General features: G+C 40.8%; 1 protein-coding gene across 3 annotated transcripts in view; it reads left to right on the plus strand.

Moving 5' to 3' along the window:
* Positions 1-18,759, plus strand: part of LOC145998765 (zinc finger matrin-type protein 3-like) — a 374,145-nt gene that overhangs the window by 180,274 nt on the left and 175,112 nt on the right. Inside the window, exon 9 of one of the 3 annotated variants that reach the window (XM_083135330.1) lies at positions 12,101-12,386. The exons of 1 other annotated variant lie outside the window; for it this stretch is intronic. In XM_083135330.1, coding sequence (XP_082991456.1) covers positions 12,101-12,222 — 122 coding nt within the window. In that variant the 3' untranslated portion in view covers positions 12,223-12,386. Of the gene's footprint in view, positions 1-12,100; positions 12,389-18,759 lie in introns of those variants that run through there. One more of the 3 variants, XM_083135331.1, reaches the window with a different exon arrangement.

Consider the following 18,759-nt stretch of genomic DNA (forward strand, 5'->3'; position numbering starts at 1 on the left):
GGCATCGTAGCACACTGTACTAACCACTCCGCCACTTATTGTCGATCGGTCGGCTAATTGAAATGTTTAACAATCATATCGTAACGCAGCTACATCACGTAACGCAATGTTACTTCTGCGTTTGGGATCGAACCAAGAATTTTTAGATAGTATTGGGTGATGTAGTTATTCCTCATTCATCTTTCAGATGGTTATCACTCGCTTGGCCTAAATGTGATAAATGCGAGAGGTTACCTTTAAAGGAATGGCGATAAAAATTAACTTAACTTAGATTTGGGTTCTTGTACTCTCCATGACTGAACCGATATGGATTGGTTTAGAAAAGGATATTACTTGCCTTGCAATTAGATGAAGATTATTCTCTCACTTGTGCTCTCAAATGTCACTTGTCTGACATCAATCTTATCACAGACTAATCGTTCTCCACTTCGCTTTTTTCTCACAATCTGCCGTCCTTACTCTCTCTCTCTCTCTCGTATTCTCGCCAACTGATCTCACTCCCTGTCAATTCCAACAGTGCAAACCTCCTCGTCTCTCAAGTCAATCACCTAACGTTTGCCTAATTGCTTATTCCACATTCATTTCTCTGCTTCCTGCTATGCTAAGACTTATACTTCTTACCCAATACCTTAGGTACGATACGATACTGTACAAAGGAACGAAGTAGCACATTAGCTGACTTCCGTGGCAGAGTGCTTAGCACAGCGCGCTACAACGCCAGGGCTGGCCATAGGTGTTCTTTGTGAGTGTCCCTTGATCAGTTTCATCATGTTATCACTCATCCTCATCTTCGCGATTAGCGAAAAAAGGCAGAAAAGCGAAGAAAAATAAACCAAATCAATCAATCAAAGTAGCGCATTGCTGAGGCGAAGATGATGATAGGCAAATACTCTATGTGATCAAAAGTATCCGGACACACCGCGAAACGTGTGTTTATCATAGAGGGCAACACAGTACGGGCATCTACCGTGTGGAACACATAGTCAGCGAACTCAGAAGTCTGCAGACAGTGTGAGACAGCAGTATGTTATGGTCTGAGGAAGTCGCAGACTTTCAACGTGGTCAGTTGGTTGGGTGCCACTTGTGTAGGAAGTCTGTGTGTGAGATTTCCACCCTCCTAAACATCCCTCTGTCCACTGTTTCCGATGTTGTAGTGAAGGGATGTGTACAACCCAAGAGCGTGCAGGCCATCCTCCCATGTTGACCTCCAGAGACCATCGAGTGTTGAAGAGGGTCGTACAGCATTATCGTCAATCATCCATCGCCACCATCACACAGGAATTGCGAACTGCATCAGGATCTACTCCAAGCACCATTACTGTTTGGCGCAAGGTGCGGGAACTTGGTTTTCATGGCTGAGCAGCTGCCCATAAGTCAAACATCACACAGACAAATGCCAAACGCCACCTCGTGTGGTGCAAGGAGCGTCGAAACTGGACCATAGAACAGTGGAAAACCGTTGACTGGAGTGATGAATCACAGTACACAATGTGGCGATCCGATGGTAGGGTGTGGGTGTGGCGAATGCCTGGTGAACGACATCTACCAGCCTGTATAGTGCCGACAGTGAAATTCGGAGGTGGCGGGGTTACAGTGTGGTCATGTTTCTCCAGGAGTAGGCTTGGCTCTCTGGTTGCTTTACATGGCAATGTCACGGCACAAGCTTACGTTGACATTTTAACAGCTTTCATGCTGCCTACCGTCGAAGACCAGTTCAAGGACCACCATTGTGTCTTTCAACACGACCGAGCACCCGTCCATACTGCAGGGCTTGTGGAGGAGTGGTTTGACGACAACAACGTCCCACTAATGGACTGGCCTGTGCAGAGTCCTGATTTGAATCACATAGAACATCTCTGGGATGTTTTGGAATGCCGACTTTGTGCTAAACCACACCGATCCACATCAATACCTCTTCTCATTTTGGCGCTCTGCGAGGAATGGCCTTCCATTCCTCAGGAAAGCTTCCGGCACCTGATTGAAAGTATGTCTGTGAGAGTGGACGCTGTCGTCAAGGCCAAGGGTGGGCCAACACTGTATTGACTGCCAGTGTTCCCAATGGAGGGTTGCCCAAACTTGTACTTTATTTTCAGGTGGGTGTCCGGATACTTCTGATCACATAGAGTAGGTGATCACCATTCATCTGCATTGATTCACAAATTCTTGGGAAAAACACTACATATGCTGACCAAGGCAGCTTATTTTTCAGTAAAAGGAAAACAAACACTTAACTGCGTGACGTTCAACCCTCTATCAAGGTTTTCCTCAGACTTGAAACAAAACTAAATTAGTTTGGTTTCAAGTTTAAGGAATACCCTGATAGAGATTTGAAACGCCGCGTTGTTAATTTTTTTCTTTTTACTGAAAAATAGACTGCCTTGGTCACAACATGTAGTGTTTTTCTGTCATAGAAACAAGGCTTAATTGTGTTACCACAATCTAAGATTCAACATTTGAAAGAAAAGAAGGAGAGTGAGTTTTCCTCTCCAGCATCAGTCTCACTTCATTCTTTAAAAGAAAAGATAATAAAAATAGTGATCAATTTTCCTGATATTATATTTACCATGCCCTTATGCCCATACTTTCGAACGTCATTCCGATTTGCTCGTCGGAGGTAGTCTCGTCTCTCCAGTAAGAGTAGGCCATTTGCAAGGAAGCTGGGGAGCTTTTCTTATTTTAAATCTTGAGTTCGTAATAAGAGAGGGAAGTAGGTCAAGTGGTAATAAGTAAAGGAAAGAGGATTGGAGCTAAGGGGAAAATCAACACGACGAAATGGAATCTTAATTAGCTTGGGGGTTCATGAAATTGCAGCAGAGCTACCTGCGGTCTTATCCCCCCCCCCTCACTTTTTCCTTATGGACTCGCAGAAAGCCCCAACGGCGATGAAGACAAGTGGACTGAATTTATGGTCTTGCCCCTGTGTTATAAAGACATCCATGATGGATCGTGGATTATACAGGGTGGCCATAAAGTTTTCCCAACATTTCAAAGGTTTATTACAAAGAAATTATTGCAGTTACAGCTTCATGGCTTGTGGCAAAAGAAGGAGAAACTCACAAAGTTTATTTACAACGTAAATATATTTCCACATTTGCCCCGTAGAACGTCTAAGCGATATTGAATTTCACACCATGTGTTCAACACTTCATGGGTGACACCAGCAACAACGTCAGTTAACTTTCTTCTCAATGTGTCCAGATTCCAGATCAGGAACACGTGTTGCATACACTCCGTCCTTGGCATAGATCTACAGAAAAAAGTCGAGGAGGTTACGTCTGGCAATTGTGGTGGACAGGGTGTCACACCCAATCCTCCTGTCAGGAGAACGCCATTTTCAGTTCCAGGGATTGAATGCCATACCAATGCAACCTCTACCTTGAAGAGAGGGTGAAGACTTTGTGAGTTTCTCTTTCTTTTGCCACAAGCCATGCAGTTGTAACTATAATAGTTTTTTTTGTAATAAACATTTGTAATCTTGGAAACACTTTATGGTCACCCTGTACATTACTCAAAAAAATTGTTTCATAATTTGACATGAATGTGATATAGCTCTTGAAGGAACTGAGATATGCCAGGAATAGTGGCAGAAAGCAAAAAACTTTATGTGAATGAATCAAAGGCGAAGTGTTTTACACAAAACAAGAGGAAAAGTATACAGGAGCACTCTTACAAAGCGAATCAAAACAACTTAGGTGCATAATGAGTAGCGTGCGGATTTTTGCATAGTTGCCATTTTTATTCCTTTGTAGTAAAAAATAGGCTTTAATTTGATTTGATTTGATTTTAAAATTTTGGGAGCGTCAGCACTTAGGCTATTTTGCTCCCGTCACATTATACGGGGGCCAGCCCCTGACCATTACAAATAACAACTCTAACGTTGCATAACTAAAAAAATTTAAAATGTTCTGACTTCTGTTAAAAGTTGAGGCTGTAAATGGGTACTCAGCACACACAAGGACAAAAAACAGGACAACACACACAAAATTATACAGTCGCCAGAGCCTCGTTAGTCTTCAGTCCAGGGTGCACTAACGTGGAAGTGAGGTTGACATTTGGGTGTACTACGTGGAAGGTCACCCCTTACACCCCAATAGGCTTTAATGTTTTATGTTCGTTTCTAGTCCAAAAATGCATTTTTATAGTGCCTATAAATGTCTATTTTGAGGGTTAGCGCCTATTTTGCTGAATCGTGCTTGAAAATGCATATTCTGCAATGTTTGCTTACTTCAGCTTTCTTATGCGACTTTGGCATTCCCTATATTGATATACAAGGTGTACAACTTTGCTTCCGCCGTTTTTCCCCAAAAATATGACGCTGGAATGAAAATCATTGCTTACCCAGGCATTATTCAAAGTATTGTCCATCGCTGGCCACTACTTTCTCCCATCTTTCGGGCAGCGTACGAATGCCGCGTCTAAAAAATTGTTCATCTTTGGAGACGATCCACGAATCGATCCACTTTTTGACTTCTTCATAAGATCGGAAGTGTTGGTCAGCCAGTTCATGAGGCATTGATCTAAACAGGTGATAATCAGAGGGAGCGATGTCTGGAGAATAAGGCGGGTGGGGTAGGACGTCCCATCTTAATGTTTCCAAGTACGTTTTCACCACTTTGGCAACGTGGGGTCGTGCGTTGTCATGCTGAATCATACCCATGGCTTTCAGACGTTTTGAAATGGCTTGCTGTGTCACTCCCAATGATCGTGCCAATTCTTCTTGAGTTTGACGCGAGTCTTCACTCAGCAATATCTCCAATTCTGCATCTTCGAAAACTTTCTGTCTTCCACCACTACAGTCCGGCCAAGGAAGACGAAACTACCTGGAAAGGACGATTCCAAACGCGAGAGGGGAAGCAGGGGGAAGCACTCGCCAAACTACCCTGTGGTATTTCGCTTGTTGTGTTCATTAACGCTTGCTGTGTTGTGTTTATGATTCATGATGGCTCTTACAATTCGTAAGAAACTGTTTCGAAGTGGAATAAAGAAAATTGGGACGTTTTGGCCCCTGTTGCACATTCTACAAAACACCTCGTTATACTAAAAACTGTCACAAGCCATTCAGTTACTATTGGGTTGGTGCGAATGAAATGTCCGGCCCAGGTGCGTCATTGCCAAAGACCAAAAAAATCAAAACTACAATACCTGGTTAATTAAAATAGTCGCCGTCTGCAGCCACACACTTTTGTCATCGCTCAGCCAACAATTGGATTCCATGGCGAAAGAAGTCTGGAGTCTGCGACGCAAAGATCTCCTCAACGGCATGTTGCACCGCCCGATCATCAGCGAAGGTCTTCCCTGTTAGGAAGTGATCGAGATGCCGGAAGTGATGGTAGTCAATGGAAGAGAGGTCGGGAGAATATGCTGGATGAGGAAGGGTTTCATATTGCAAATCATGGAGAGCCTGCACCGTCCTTTGCGCGACATGTGGGCGAGCATTGTCGTGCAACACGAGGACACCATGTCTGTGGACCATTGCTGGATGCTTGCGGAGAAGTTTGTGGTGCATTTCATGGAGTTCAGCACTGTAACAATTTGAATTTATGGTTTCACCTCGCCTGAGAAAGACATGATGGATCACACCCACCATAGACCACCATACCAGCAACAACACCTTCCGTGGGTAGAGAGGTGGTTTCGGAAACCGCCCTGGACGTTGATCACGATTCAACCGTTGTCCTGATCGTTTATGATTGTCATAGCAGATCCATTTTTCATCTGAAGTGACAATCCGATGCAGGAAACCATCCAGGTTATTCCTTACACTCAGAATACTGCACACCTCCAGACGGCGAGTCTTGTTGACCGGTGTCAAATCATGTGGTACCCATGAGTCCAACTTTTTCACTTTACTGATCGCAGGGAGCCGCCAAACGACAGTGGTATGGTGTATGCCTAACTCGTCTGCAATGGCACGAACACTTTTCCTAGGGTCCGCTTCCACGGGGTTCCTGAGGAGCTCATCCGAACATGATGTTGTTCGATGGCCACTGGGTTCATTTTGCAATGCTGTGTCACCGGAACGCAATTTGACAAACCGGCGGCGAATGGTGCGTTCATTTACCATTCCTAGCCCAAATGCACTGTTAGTGTCTTTGGCGGCTTGCTGAGCAGAATGTCCAAGTTTGAATTCGTAAAGACAAATCACTCGCAATTGTGTGTTCTGCATGGTGCACTTTCAGATGACCCTGTTCAGCAACACACCGCCTCCTGACAGTCTGGGTGCTCCAGCCTGTTTGCTGGACGTATACAGAGTTTATGGCGTTAGACCTGTGACCTCAGTCAATCCCTGTGTTGTGTGGTTGAGCTGAGTTTCCGACCAGACGTCAAAGCGGACATTTCATTCGCACCAACCCAATATATTTATAATTATAATACTATATACAATAATACTATTATTAGTGAACACTATCCTGATTAATGCTTTATAATATTTAGCAAGGAGATCAATTTAATTGAATGATCTAAAATAAAGCTACTGGTTTAGAAACAAGTTCATCTACTAATGTGACGTGATGAATACTTTCCTGATATGTTCTATTTGCTGATATAGTATGAATATGAATGGCTTTAATTTCGTTCGAACCCTTACATAATTCGTAAACATCTCTGTATGTATTTTGGCATCATGTTACTACGTTGAAACTTCGTTGCTCTTTCTACAGCAGACGATTTTCAAGGAACCCGCTTCCTGTCCAAACTGCCGTCACCCCTAATTAGGCACTGAACACGTCCGGTTGGCGCATGCGCACTTCCGTCCATGGTCTCGGCTAAGGCAGCCAGACAGTATGTCGGTCTTCGACGTTAAAGTCACCGTTCTTGAAGCGTTGAAACCACTCACGACAGGTTCTCTCACTTATAGCGTCCTCGCCATACGTAGTGGAGAGCATTCGATGAGCCTCAGCCGCAGTTTTCTTCATATTGAAATAAAAAAGTAGAACCTCCCGCAAATGGCGAGAATTTGGCTCGTACACTGACATTTTCAATCGCGAACAACTTCACGATGCACACACCACTCGACTAATGTTTGAATGGGGTTATCTTGACAGAGGTCCAAGCTAACTGCGTGACGTCTGCGATCTGCTTCTTTCGACCGCTACTTCCTGTTGTTGCCACCTGTCGGAAAACGGCGGAAGCAAAGTTGTACACCTTGTAGGTAAGCCTTTGTTGATGTTCTACTGATTGAAATCTAGTATTCGTCAAATTTTGAGAGTCGCAAGGGATGCCAGATCTTTGGAAATACCAAATGTCCCTTAATCAGGGGAAGCAAAGTTGACAACCTGTTGATGACTCGTACTTGGACAAAATGACACCAACTCACCCCTTCTTTTTTTCCAACTGAAAGCTTGTAGCACTCAAGCAGTACTCATTTGCTTTGTTGTGTGTGTGAATGGAAGTAGATAGTTATCTGTGAGATATCCTGTTCATGTGTTTATAAATGCCAAAGTATAGTCACGGACACTGCCGGCTTGTAATGAATACATTTAATTTCAATGGAATCGTTACAAGCCGACAGTGTCCGTGACTCTACAAGACGGCCAGATGTGTATTATTTAAAAAATGGACTGCTGCGGAAGCTTGTTTTACCACCGACGGATAATTTGATTTTTGTTATTTTGCATAGCTTATCTTTCACTTTTGGCTAATCGCGACGATGAAGATGAGTGATGGTATTTGTGAAGTAACACTCACAAAGAACATCCATGGACAGGCTGGGATTCGAACCCGGGACCCCTAGCGTCGTAGCCATGTTGTCCTAACAATTCTGCAACGGAGGTTGGCCCCACTGAGAGAGAAAAGTAATTTTCTGTCAAGCTTGTGTTAATTTAATTTTCAAATAAATATTTTATCCCACATGTAGATGTATATAAGGGCCTTGTTCAAAGCTCTCAGCTGCTGACGTGATTTTTGGCTCATCTGAAAATGATTTTCTACCTCTCGCGTTAATAGGAAACAGGATTGGTTAAATGGTGAAAAGTGAACACTGTGACGAGTCGTCATCTTGAATCACCTCATTCTGAATACAGCAATGCTAAGTTATGTGAGAAGACTTAGTTTAGTGGCCTTGTGTTGCATACAGAGAATTACACTAAGTCAAACGATATTTTCTAAAATTTAATACTGTACACAGATAAACAACTCACATACTCGTGCAAAAAGAAAATGCAAATATTTTAAATTAACCAGGTTTTGTTATCCTAGCCTACCTGCAAAGGAGGATACGATTCAAACTATTGTTAATTGTTTGTCAAACATTTGTGCTGAATCAACACAATGGTAACACAAGTTTATTTCTTCATGGAAACTTTTTTTTATTTATTTATTTTATTTTACTTCGGGGATCTTAGCTATTTTGCGAAGATGAAAATAAGTGATGAAATTATGAAATTGATGAATGGACATTCACAAACAACCATGCCCGAGCGGGATTCGAACCCGGGATCCTTGGCATCACAGCGCGATATGCTAACCATTCAGCCACAGGGTCCGGCAGGGAAACTTTAATTGGAGCATTCTTTATTTTTTTTTTGTTCTTGTTGTTGAAAAGGTGCAAATTCTTTTTTCATCACTTGTGAACAACTGGGGCATTTGTTCGAATTGGCACAATTGTTACCTCAAGTTATTCATGTGAGAATTACTTTAACTTACTATTCCACGCAAATGTGGATTTCGATCAAAATACTGTTAATAGTTTGTGAACCGTTAGCGCACTTTTATGTATAAACTGTAATGCCAATATAGTATAACCAGTGGCGTGCCGTTGGGCAGGCTCTGAGTATAACTACGGATTGGAAGAAGAAAATTGATATGAGTTCATGTTAAATGCCTTTGAATGTCTTTTTCTAATTTTTGGGCCCCTTTTAAGTGTCTTTTTAGTGCCTTTTCTTATTTTATAGTGCCTTTTTAAGTGCCTATTTTTGCTGCCTTTTTGCCTGCCTATTTGAGAGATTTTTAGTGCCTATAAATCCGCACCCTAATAATGAGTGTCAGCCAACTCGCCGGTCATCGCTGATGCAGTCTTCATTAGCCATAGGCTATTCCCGAGCACGTATGGACCTCTCAACACGACGTGCCACGCTTAGCACCAGGTTGCCCATTTTATCGTGAGGAATACGTTCCCATTCCTGTATGGCGGCCTCATCGGAGGGTTTGGACGAATGGCGATACCAATCTTCGCGAATGCCCATGCATTTTCGATGTAGTTGAGGTCAGTTGAATAAGATGCACGGGTATGCATTGGTGCATGAGCACAGAATCGTCGTCAGGAATACGTACGTTATGTACCATGTTTTCAGAATATGCTAAAAAAAAAATTGAATACTGTATTTTGGCTACAGATTTACCGTTTTTCTCCTGAGAGATCAATACGGAAGTTTGAAAATTATTGAGATTTCTTAGTATCTCTTTCCGGTTGCACTTCAAGGTATAAAATGAAGTCGCAGCACCGAAGGACTTCTTCAGTATTGTCTTTCTCATTCGTATACACTTACACATGGCAGAAACAAGCTGAAAGGTTGGCGTAGCCCTGCTGGTCTTGCACATGTTTTGTAGATCTCACAAGCAAACTCGCTTCTGCTGCCGCCTAGAAAGTTTAAGTGTGATTTCGGACCGAGACAAAAGCGACGGACGACACCTGTCTCTTGGTAACCGACTCTCAGAAATAAATGCAGCCTTTCGAACCGAAGCGACACGAAAAGGCTGCTCATGTCGATCGGACTGGACCGTTTTCTCAATACCGTGTATCGTGTCACTTCGGTCTGTTGTTCGCGCATGCTCGGTGAATGTTTTTCTTGGGAATGAGCCAATCAAGAGCAACGTTTAACATCGTAGAGGCTTGAGAGGCCACGCAAACCTGCGTTCCGTGAAGTCCTCAAGCAACACGTGCCTCTTGTCGCTTCGGTCTGAAATCTCCCTAACTGACTATTAATGAAAATGTTCATTTTTCGTTCAACAATGCAGAACTAGCGCAAAATTACACCAGGACATTATTTCATAATTTTTTGTTAAATTAATGCACAAGTTCAGGTATTACACGCTTACAGACGCGCGCGCGCGCATGGCATGAGATATTGTTTGTAGCAAACTTGCTTTCCAAATTTTTGAAGTTGACGTTGATGATTGTGAGTGAATTTTTACCGAGGATTAAATGGAATATCTCCGGAACCGTTTTGGTTCCCCGGCGTAAAGGTGTGTATTCTAACACAGTTCCCCGAAACGCACATACACAAATATATTGAAAAACGCAGCAATATATGGTTAAACGGACAGCGAGATTTAGAAAAAGTTCTTTCATAGTTGCTTCAACTAACGTCCATTGCTTTAGGATGCCAACGATGCATTTTAACATTATTTAGCAGGGAAAGATCTGCAGAGAAACCAACGGTGTTGTGAGTAGTCCAACATAATATAATACGCAAAGCAATTTTGTACGCAGAGGAAATCTTGACATGATGTATATTTATGTTTTGTATTTGCTGTTTTATATGTATGCATGTGTGTCTAGTGTGTGTATGTGTGTATTTGCGCAGCTTTGCCACTTTGAGGCAGAGTCACCGCTAATATATCGCATTCGATTATGATTCAATTTTTAGTAAATGTTAGAACCACAAGTGACCTTTCATCTTATTGAGAATGTTACATAATATTCTCTTGTTTTGGTACAAAATTTTGGAAATAAAAACTAACATCTGATATGTGTGCTTCATTAGCCATTCCTCTCAAAGTACCTCTGATCTTTGATTTACAGAAAATCAATGACACACACTTTTTCTCTAAAATTATGTATTTTCGCAGCCATCAACTCTGCATGACTTCTACCTGCTAGAATTTACCTGTGAAATGCTTCACATTTTTGATTGTAGTTGTACACCTTATTATTGTCTATTGTAAACCAATCTACTACTGCATTTATTTTATGATCAGAATTTCTTGATGAATATATCGGGTGATCCGTTTGAGATGTCAGAAAAGTAAACCGTTGTGTGCAATATGTTAATGTACGTATCTCTGAGCAGTTTGTTGTAATACCTATATGCAGAAAGGATATCAGTTTTGAGTGAGTGCATGTTTACAGACTTCAGCCGCGTGGAGCTAGCGTTCATGGTAGATAAAGATAGTGGTCACGCCACAACAGCGCACAATGTATCGTATGGGATGTGAAATTTTCGAGTGTTATATGCACACTAGTAAGTACATTAACCTATTGTACACAACGGTTTACTTTTCTGACTTCTCAAACGGATCACCCGGTATATTCAAATAGAACTTTTGATTAAGTTACAGAAGATACTACTGTTGAAGAATTGACATTCCCTTACCTCATGCACGTGCAATTATATTTATCAACGGAGCATGTCAGCTGAGAAATGTGGATCATTCACTGTTCCTTTAAAATACCTATCGAGTGTGCTGAAAATTGGAGAAAACTCTTTCTTCAACTTACACCTTTCCGCAGTAATCTCTTAAATTCTTCCTTATGGCTTCTACCTGCAAGAATTTTCCTGTGAATTTGGCTGCCTGGTGTATTGCTGAGTGTAAAAAGATTCACTTTGGATGATCAGACATTTCCTTATCTTACGCATGAACACATAGTGCATGTCTAGAGCGAGTGTTTCAGAAGATATTGTACATTTGTAGACATAGGAATTGCATGAACTTCACAGATGAGTGTACTTCATTCATTACTCCTTGTAAAATACTTATTGCGTGTGCCTACTGAGGATCAGTGAAATCTCCTTCTTCAACTTACATCTTAAATGATATATTTTCCGCAGATATCAATCATTCTTCGTAGTTGCTTCTACCTGCACGAGTTTTCATCTGAATCCGTCTGTGGCCTGGGTTGCTTATTGTTGAGTGTACCAAGATGCTACTTTTAATGACCAGACAGTCTCATGCATGAACACAAATATTCATCTACGTTGCATGTCTAGTATGAGTGTTTCAGAAGAAATTGAACTATTGAAGACAAAGGAGATGCATGCCATTCGCAGTGAAATTCTATTGAAGAGCTCGATTTTTGGACGATTCGAACTGAGATCATAAGCTGATGCCTCTTGCCTGTTTCAAGCTTGTGAAAAGAGATGTGTTTTCCACCTTTCAGGTAGATATTACTGCCAACCATGCAACCAGACGCTGAACTCGGAGAACCAGTTCTCGCAGCACTTCGAGAGCAAGAAGCACAAGTTGAAGGTGACTACCCAGAAGACAGGTAGTTCCAAGTAGACGACTATTCTGCCGGCTGGTTCCAGCAGTATCGCTTTAGAATCTTGCCACCGATTTTGGCATTGCATTTCACAAGAGTCGTAGGTACCTGACATTTTAACAAAGAAGTATTAACGTATACTTATGCGAATGGCTGTACTCATGTTCTTTATGTGATTCACTTCAGTATGTCTGTTGAGGGAGTCATCGATATTTATCTAGTCACTGTACGGATAAATACTCTTTGGTCAGTCTGAGTTTTGTTTCAATATATATTTCTACTGCTTGTGTAAAATTTTTGCAATAAACTAGACTTCCACGTGTGGGCAAAATATAGAGTTTATCTAGAATTGGAAATCCGAGGGGTGTCGAACCACTTTTAATGGGTGTGTATATGTAAATTTAGCATCAGCATTTAGGGATGTATTAGGGTAAAAAATTTGAGAAAACCTGGACATTCTTAGTCTTGGAGTAGAATCTTGCATTCCTAGGTGGAACTTAATTGCAGATTTTCAGTTCTACCAATTGTTTTCAATGTGTCGATGCTCAAAATTGTCCTCCAAGAATGCCCCATGAAACATCTCTATCCTGAAATTGGGATGTATGAAATCAACACAGCCCACAACCTGACCAACTCCGATTTTCATGAAATTTGGGGAGTTGAAACTATGCATGGAACTTAGTAACAATGAAAATTTTGAGTCTCGTGCGTCTTGTAATTGTTAAATTATTCAAGGTCAAAGTTTGCGTACATTGCTCTTTTTTGAGCCCGCTTAGCTACATTAAATGTGCTGTAACTCCGCCCCTACTTCGCCTAGGAAGTTCAAATAAAGTTTATTGTACAGGAAATTGAACAAGCTTTCCAGTGATATATAACAAGTCTACCTTTGGATAAAAATATAATTTTGTCACGTGACCTTGACTTTTGACCTTGAATATATCAAAACGTGTCATCACCAAAAATTGTGAAAAAAATATATTTGGTCCCTCATACCATACTCTAAAACATATAAAAAAATCATTCCGGGACTGCAATGGGATCAGAAGATACAAAATAATATGTGTAACTATGTGACTGATAAAGGCCTCATTACATAAACTATAACAATTCAAATGTCTCTTAACACCCTCTACAAAATGTAAAGGAGTTATCCTGGGTATAATTGGTCATGAAAGAAATAGGTTAGGCACAGGGAGATCTCTAACTGTGTGTGCCAAGTGCAGGTCCGGCATATTGTTGACCGCCATATTGAATTCAACGCAAAAATTTGAAGGAAAGGGGGTAATGTGATATATCAAATCAGGCTAGAATTTCTCAGAGAAATGAAGCGAGGAAGGTTTTTCCAACATATCTTTAGCCAGCAAAAAGTTATTACTGCATGCTTGTAACAATTTTCTCCTTTTCGAGGTGTTAAAAACAAAGCATTAGAATGCTCCTAACGTATTAGGAACTCATCGAGATCACGCTGACATCTCTGGAGAGAAAGAAGTATACGCACCATTGCATATGTTTGCCGCTTCATTTCTCTTGAAATTCTAGCCTGATTTGATATATCACATTACCCCCTTTCCTTTAAATTTTTGCGTTGAATTCAATATGGCGGTCAACAATATGCCGGACCTGCACTTGGCACACACAGTTAGATATCTCCCTGTGCCTAACCTATTTCTTTCATGTTTTGAGATATTCAGGGTCAAAAGTCAAGGTCACGTGACAAAATTATATTTTTATCCAAAGGTAGGCTTGTTATATATCACTGGAAAGCTTGTTCAATTTCCTGTACAATTAACTTTATTTGAGCTTCCTTGGCGAAATAATGGCGGAGTTACAGCACATTTTGTGTAGCTAAGCGGATTAAAAAAAGAGCAATGTATGCGAATTTTGACCTTGAATAATTTAACAATTACAAGACAAACGAAACTAAAAATTTTCATTGTTACTAAGTTCCATGCATAGTTTCAACTCCCCAAATTTAATGAAAATCGGAGTTGGTCAGTTTGGAAATTGCACATATCTGTGTTGATTTGGCGTGGAATGACCCGTATATGTCCTCACAGAATGACTGACTTTGTTTCTTCAGATGTTTTTTTGTTTTTCTGGGCATGATGATCTTGGTTCATTATTTATATCTGCATAGCCTCCAGTATGCCTCTTTCTTTACCTATTCGATATGCAGTGTTGTCGTCGTGTTTCCTGAAACGCTTACAGAATTGATGTCTATTGCTGTCTACAAAGATAATCTGCGATATTTTGAAAACAGCACTAATCATTATTTTGTAGTGTAAGTTTACTTGGAATATTACAACTTCTCTTTGCCTCATCTCACTATGTAATTCGGTTATGAAATTTTCACATGAAAACTATTAATTTGGTTATCTTAAAATCCCCAGATCACACGATCTACTCTAAAGTAAATCTCATAACAAAAATGTGTCGATGTGTGACTTATTACTTTAAGATCTCTCTCTATTACCCCGCATTTTATCTCTTGGCTTAGTCGCGACTGTGAGGATGAATGCTGAACTGACGAAATGGATTATCAAAATGGACATATAAGACGTGTACACACTTGAAATAGCAAGTGAAAAATGGTTCAGAATTTGGGCTGATTGGTTTATATTTATACAATTTTTGTCGTCACAGGTGACTAGTATGAGAAGATAAATCACATATTCAGAAACGTTGAAAAGCATTAATACATAATAACAAAACGCACCCAAGATACAACAACAGTACAAAATCAAGCAATGAATTTTGCTTCTTTAAATAATGCAATAGTTTTTCAAAAAACTAAAAATTAATGACATGACATCAGCAACAATAAATAAATAAAATATAGAAAGAAACTTAAATTTATGACCCAAACAGAATGTGAACAATGCTAAAATAAATTTTTCTTGTCCTTAAAACTGTTCATCGGGTTTATCTTTTCATTTTCACCGAAAATACGCACACTATTCCACGGCGAAACACAAAAATACGTTACAAAGACTATTGATGTCAACTTTACATATTAAGTCATGTGTTCGTGTTAGTCACACTCAAATGCGGCATCAACACAGGGATTCGGCACAATCACTACGCACAAGGGCAAACTTCTTCCACTTTTAGAACAACTGTTCACAGGTCCGAAATTGAAAAGAGCTTGCTCTCCATCTTGGCGCAACCACAAGGGGGATTCTAGGGAGGACATGGCAAATATTACTCAACGCAAGAGGTACCTAATGGAAATGGGGATTTGGTTTGGTTACCGCTGTAAACTGTAGGTCTTGTCATATTACATTAAGTGTACATAAATGCTCTTAAAATAAATTTAGCCATTCCTTTTTCATTGAAGAAGTAACTTTTGATCTTTCATGCTTGGTCATCTTACAGCACTGCTATCAAATATTGTTAGAACTGTTGGATTCTTACCGAACGTTATAGTTTCTCAGTTGGTGTCTTGTCTATCCATTCGTTATTCAACATTCCCTTCCGTCCAAACCCCAGAAGTCTTCCTCCTCTGAATCTACCAGTACTTTTGATGAACTCATTCTGAGATCTGAGCATTGATAAAACTGAAAGTCAGGTTGCACAAAGACATGTGTTCCTCCCTGCAATCTCTTTCCCTCGGCCGACAAGTATCTATCCCCAGAGTGCTTTGGTGGGATGGTCATCATACCCATATTCCATCCTCTTCCGTTTCTCTACTCGAGGGACGAATAGCTGTCGGAGCGCTTCGACACTCCAGGATATGATGAGGACTAACGGGGGTTTATGGTCCACTTGAGCGTATTATGTCTCCCACACCAAGGCGTAATTGGTGCATTTTCTCGGCTTCTGAGAGGCTAAAGTGAGAGTGAAATCGCTGAGCACTTTTTACTTTCTTTTTATCTGATGAAAGGCGACGTGTCTGTGAACAAGGGAGGCACAGATTTCGGAGGGGTGGTCAGTTTCAAGTTCATTATACTAAAAGCGAGGGGAGTGCTTTCGAGCTATGGTTGTGGCAACTGGTAGGTGCTTCTGTTGATCCGAAGAATCAGTGTGACCTTATGGTGCTTTGTAGTTTGGTATGTATGATCTTCAGTTGCATATTGTCGTAACATCTTTGTTTCAAATTAAACAATCTGTGCATCTGTTTTTGGTTCCTAAGATTGTTGTTGTTTGAACGTAAAGAAGTTGGGTAAATTTCTCGTAAGGGACAGACAGCTGAAATTTGCTTGTTCATTTAATTTTAATATTCGTACTTACGTATTCTGCATTGAGAAACATTGCTGAAGGTGGCATTTCGCTTATTTCACGGAAATAAGCTCTATTTGCGAGATATCGAGTAAGTTTTCTTCGCTTCTTTTTGCCTTTGGTAACACACAAAATGGCGGTCACAGTTGCACTACCGTACTCGGCATGTAGTGTTTCCACCCCACTGCACCCAAAAATACCTACGTAGTCCCACAAACCATTCACGCATAGCCCCACGAACCATTTCCGGTAAGGTTAGGTTAAGTAGGGTCACACATAGGTTACAATAGTTAAAAATTGGTTTCGAAAAAAATATGCGTAGCCCCACACATCATTCTCGCATAGTCCCACGAACCATTGACACATAGCCCCACGAATCATTTGTGGAAACGTACCTTCTTCAGTTACAAAAACACATGTTTGGAAACACTGACCAGGATTACGTCATCACACAGGCTACTTCCACCTGGAAGTAAATGGATGCAAGAGCTTTCGTGCATCGGTCACACATTTATATCGAAAAATAGATGATTTACCGGCAAAATTCAATGAACGATACGAGAAAACACTTCCCCGAACTTCCATAAGTATAAAGAAACTGCATTCGGTAAGTAATTTCTCCTGTAAATTTGATGAAATCCGTCTGTCCCTTACGAGAAATTTACCAAGAAGGTGTTTAAGTAAACGTTGCACTCCAATTGCCTACTACCTACGGAGACTCGTATTGGGAGGTTGTGAACTTCAATCCTGCAGGCGGTTATCTTGACTGAGACTTACCTTCCTTATCCTCAATTCCTCCGCTGTAACAATGTATTTAACGAAGGCCACGATGAATTTAGTCCATTTTCTGTGACCTAATCCCTGTATCGTGAACAAGAGAGAATATTTTAACTTCAAAAGCTTGCTGGGTAATAACACAACACGAATTTCAAAGATTAAACAATGTTGTATTTTCACACATGCACTGTGTATCCATTTCTGTATATAAGTTTACAAACAACATACAGATTGATAATCCGTTCCTTTAAAATTTAAGTAACGTCTGAACGGATGAAAATATCAATTCTTATTACATTTCAAACAGTACCATGCACAAAATTAACGTTGTACAATTCGCACAATTAACACAAAAGTTTATGTACGTAATTACTCAATACTTTCACCTATCGCCGAAAAGGAAAAAGGCAAAACCAAACATATTATTGGACTTCGTTTTCAGGTAGCTATGTTCTTGTTGAATCCCCGCTGTCATTTTGTTTTCGATCCCGCCCGTCGTTAGGTAGTAATATACAGGCGGGTCCATTCACTTGGTGAGGCGAGTTGGTTTAAGTCCACTTTATGCACAGTAAGGCTAATCGGGACTGGACCTACAGTTTAAAGTGGAATCCGAACCACTATGTGCCTCCACCGGGAATCGAACCCGGGACACCTTGATTACGACGGGTCTGGCAAATTGGAAGTGCGACGTCATTAGTGGTAGGTTATGACGCATTTTAGAATATTGATGATCACAAAAAATCAATTGACGGATTTACCTTCTAATTAAATGATATAATTACGAGTAACATTATTTGAAACAAACGTTTTAAATTATATATTAAACCTTAAACAGCCAGATTCGTTACAAGGGATTACATAATTACATAAATAAGGGACTGTTCCTTAAAATCCGGGACAACTGGCAAACTTTCCAATGTTACACTGTGATCATATCTCAGGTGTACGTAGAAATGGATTTTGAAGCTGAAAAAGCTACGTACAGTTTCCTTAAAGGTTTTGATCGTTATTCTTCTATCCATTATATGTTCACTCTTCGTCTTGTAATTCCTGAGAAATATACAACTGACATTGCCGTATTTTCAAGATCCTTTGCAACGGCATTAGTAGGATTGGTAGTCTGCAAATGCGAACCCCTTTGCGGGAAACGGGCGCATTGAGGAAAGCAGACGGTGTCTGGAGTTAATATCCTTTTGAGCGTCCGCGCAGACGAGAACAGTAGTTAGGCATCAAGTGATAGATAGGCTTCTCAAGACGCGAAACAACGGTAACAAGGAGACGCACAAAGATGCTTTGTTGGCCGCATTTGACTTTCAAATGGGCCTTCCCTGCTTCGCGGGAGTTCGTTATAAATGTTCGCTCCCCGCCTGCCTGCATCCCTCTTGGTTCCGTGTTGAAGAGCTTTTGAAGCCGGGGGCGAACACCCCCCTTCCTCCTCCCCTTTACCCATTCCGGTACGTATATCTTACTAATGACTTGGTTTTAGGGGAAAGTCGCTGTTTCAATTTAACCATATTAAACGTTTTCATCGAGCTGCCACTTCATTATCTTTCCTAATCCCT

This window comes from Lepisma saccharinum, chromosome 14 (genome assembly GCF_977018435.1).
Source record: "Lepisma saccharinum chromosome 14, izLepSacc3.1, whole genome shotgun sequence".
Lineage (NCBI taxonomy): Eukaryota > Metazoa > Arthropoda > Insecta > Zygentoma > Lepismatidae > Lepisma > Lepisma saccharinum.